Consider the following 2619-nt stretch of genomic DNA (forward strand, 5'->3'; position numbering starts at 1 on the left):
ACTCAAATGTCTCACTCAAACTTTATAATTCCAATATCTTGAATCAGTTCAATATACACATTTAAGAACAAGTCAACGGAAAGTTTGCAAGATTTAAAAATACAGACAAAGCAGATAGTATATTTTAATACATTCTCTCACAAACTTAATCCTTCACGCAATTTCACTCAAAAGTAACCACTACCCAGAAATCAAAATCTAATGCATTGAATTATGCAAAATTTGGAAAGCCCATTAATCATAAAGTGCTTATAAAAGAAGCTGCAACGACTAAAAAAAGGTTCCTTCTACCTAATATAACCAAAAAAAAAAAAAGTAGAAAAAGGAACAAACAGATTTACGTGGTAATTTCCTGTATAAATGGAGTATTAATATGAATTTACAGAAGCTATTGATATTGTTATAAGACCTACTCATTAATCTCCTCAACTCAACTAGTTTTTCTAATGTACCATCTGATAAAGAAGTCCAAGTTTAGCATCCAACCATTCTTCATCCCCATGCATCATCCTCAATTGAGCTTTGTTCCGTCTCCTGCCCATGAACTGCAGATTCAGCAGCAGCTAACCAGTTATGAAAGTCCAAATACTCATCATCACCATTTGAACTTTGTGGATATCCCATTAATTCGTCCATGGATAAACACATATTAAATCCCATTGGTTCATTGATAATAAAACTATCAACAACAACCCCTTCTTCATGAAGTTTTCTCTTCTTGGATGAATCTTCCATCCTCTCCTCCATAACCAAACTATTTTCAACCCCTTCTTCATCAAGTTTTCTCTTCTTACTTCCAGGAGAAGAAACAGAAAAGGCGTCTTTCTTTCTTAAACTACACAAAACCAAATTAGATTTTATATTAGGAAAACTGTACTCATGCATTATAAAGTGCCCTTCTTGTTGTTGCTTAGACAAAGTTTTACTCCTATAACAAAACCTTCTCTTCATTCCGGTCTGTCCAATTTCTTCGAGCAGAAGTGGAACTCCAGTATTTTCTCCATGCCAAGTGCCTTTACCAACCGATCTTTCAACTCTTGATGATCTAGGGTTTGTTTTCTTGAGCTTGGTAAAGAAATAGAGATCTCCGAGGCCACCCAATTCATCTCCGCCAAAACGCTTCCAAACCATCCAAGGTTCTTCGGTGCCATACAAATCACAGTCGGGTACTATTCTCTGCAATACCGGCGACAATTGACCGGTGATTTTCGGGTAAAGATAGTCGACGTAAAGTTCCTTGTCGTTCGGAATGAATCTGTACCCAGGAAGAAGCAATGTTTCATCCATTATTTCTTCAACCTGTAGAAGTTTGAATAACCTATGCTTAATAAGCAATCCTTGCGGGAAGAAATAATTGAATACTAGTTCAACACATGAATATTTCATCGTTAAAATGCTCTGACTTTACCCATATTTGAATGGTTTTATAACCACTAGATTTAAACACATAGCAAAGGATTTATATTTCATCAAAAACCCATTTAAGTAACAGCAAAAAGCCAAAGAAAAAAAAAAAGGTTTAAATAGCACAAAACTTCAACACTTCCGCAACAACCGCAATATGAACAAAATCAAACACAAGAAATTGAGAATAGCCAAACGAGAAACACCCATACCTTAAGAAGTCTCAATTGTCTATTATCAAAGTCAGAACCACTTCAATTGTTGCCAATCAATATCACCCAACCGCTTCAATTGTTGCCGAACAATATCACCCAAACTTGGTTTAGCTTACTGACAATCGGGATTGAAGCTGACAACGTCGGCGAGAAAGTGAGCAATTTAAGGATTAAGCCAGTTGGAGTTAGGGCAACATTAAAATTAAGGACGGAGAGGATACTGCGCGGGTTTGGATTGAAGGGAGCGCCAATTTTGAGACGAGTTATGAATGATCTCCTTTTTATACTTTCTTAAAGTGTGGAGACCACGTCTTCTTGAGATCCTTAGGGAGTTGGGATTTAATATATATATATATATATATATATTTATTTATTTATTTATTTATTTATTTATCTATTGGATATATGTTTAGTAAGTTAGGGCCAATTTTTTATTAAATAAATTAGAAATTTAGAGAAATTTAGAGAAAACTATAATCTGTATATAATTTCTCTTTTTATTTTAGAAAAATATTAAAAAATAATGTTTATTAGAAAAAAAGATTAAATTATATTATCATTTTATTTTCTCATTTAAAAAATATTAATAACACTATTAATTTAATTAATTATTATAAAAAGACACTCAAAAGTTTTACTACTTTAAAAAAATATTAATGATAAGATTAATTTATTAATAATTAAAAAACTGAAAAACACCATTAATATCACCTCCATAATATTGAAAATAAAAAAATTCATTAATTATTAAAACAATTAAAACGTTTTATTATTTATTTAAAAAAAGAAGTTGAAATTTTTTTTAAATATTAGTAACAGTATTAATTTTTATTAATCAATGATAATTATAAAATATTATTTAATATTATTAATGACATTGATTTCACTCCATCAAAGTCTATCTATGGTATTAAAAAAATTAGTTTCTTTTAAATAAGAAAAAAAAATTTCCAACCAAGCAAGCAAGAGCATCAGGCTTATTTTAATTGGTCTACATAAA

The 2619-nt window shown here is 30.9% G+C and overlaps 1 protein-coding gene across 1 annotated transcript; it reads right to left on the reverse strand.

Annotated features, from left to right (window-relative positions):
- Positions 1 to 211: 211 nt before the first annotated feature.
- LOC110008594 (NAC domain-containing protein JA2-like) lies at positions 212 to 1909 on the reverse strand. Its single transcript, XM_089722464.1, has 2 exons — positions 1617 to 1909; positions 212 to 1299 (listed from the first exon to the last, which is right to left on the reverse strand). Exon 2 carries the CDS (start codon positions 1285 to 1287, stop codon positions 493 to 495), a length of 795 nt encoding a protein of 264 aa, XP_089578590.1. The 5' UTR covers positions 1288 to 1299; positions 1617 to 1909; the 3' UTR covers positions 212 to 492.
- Between the last annotated feature and the right edge of the window lie 710 nt (positions 1910 to 2619).

Source organism: Jatropha curcas, chromosome 6 (genome assembly GCF_041381405.1).
Source record: "Jatropha curcas cultivar XTBG-Jc1 chromosome 6, XTBG_Jcur_1.0, whole genome shotgun sequence".
Taxonomy (NCBI): Eukaryota; Viridiplantae; Streptophyta; class Magnoliopsida; order Malpighiales; family Euphorbiaceae; genus Jatropha; species Jatropha curcas.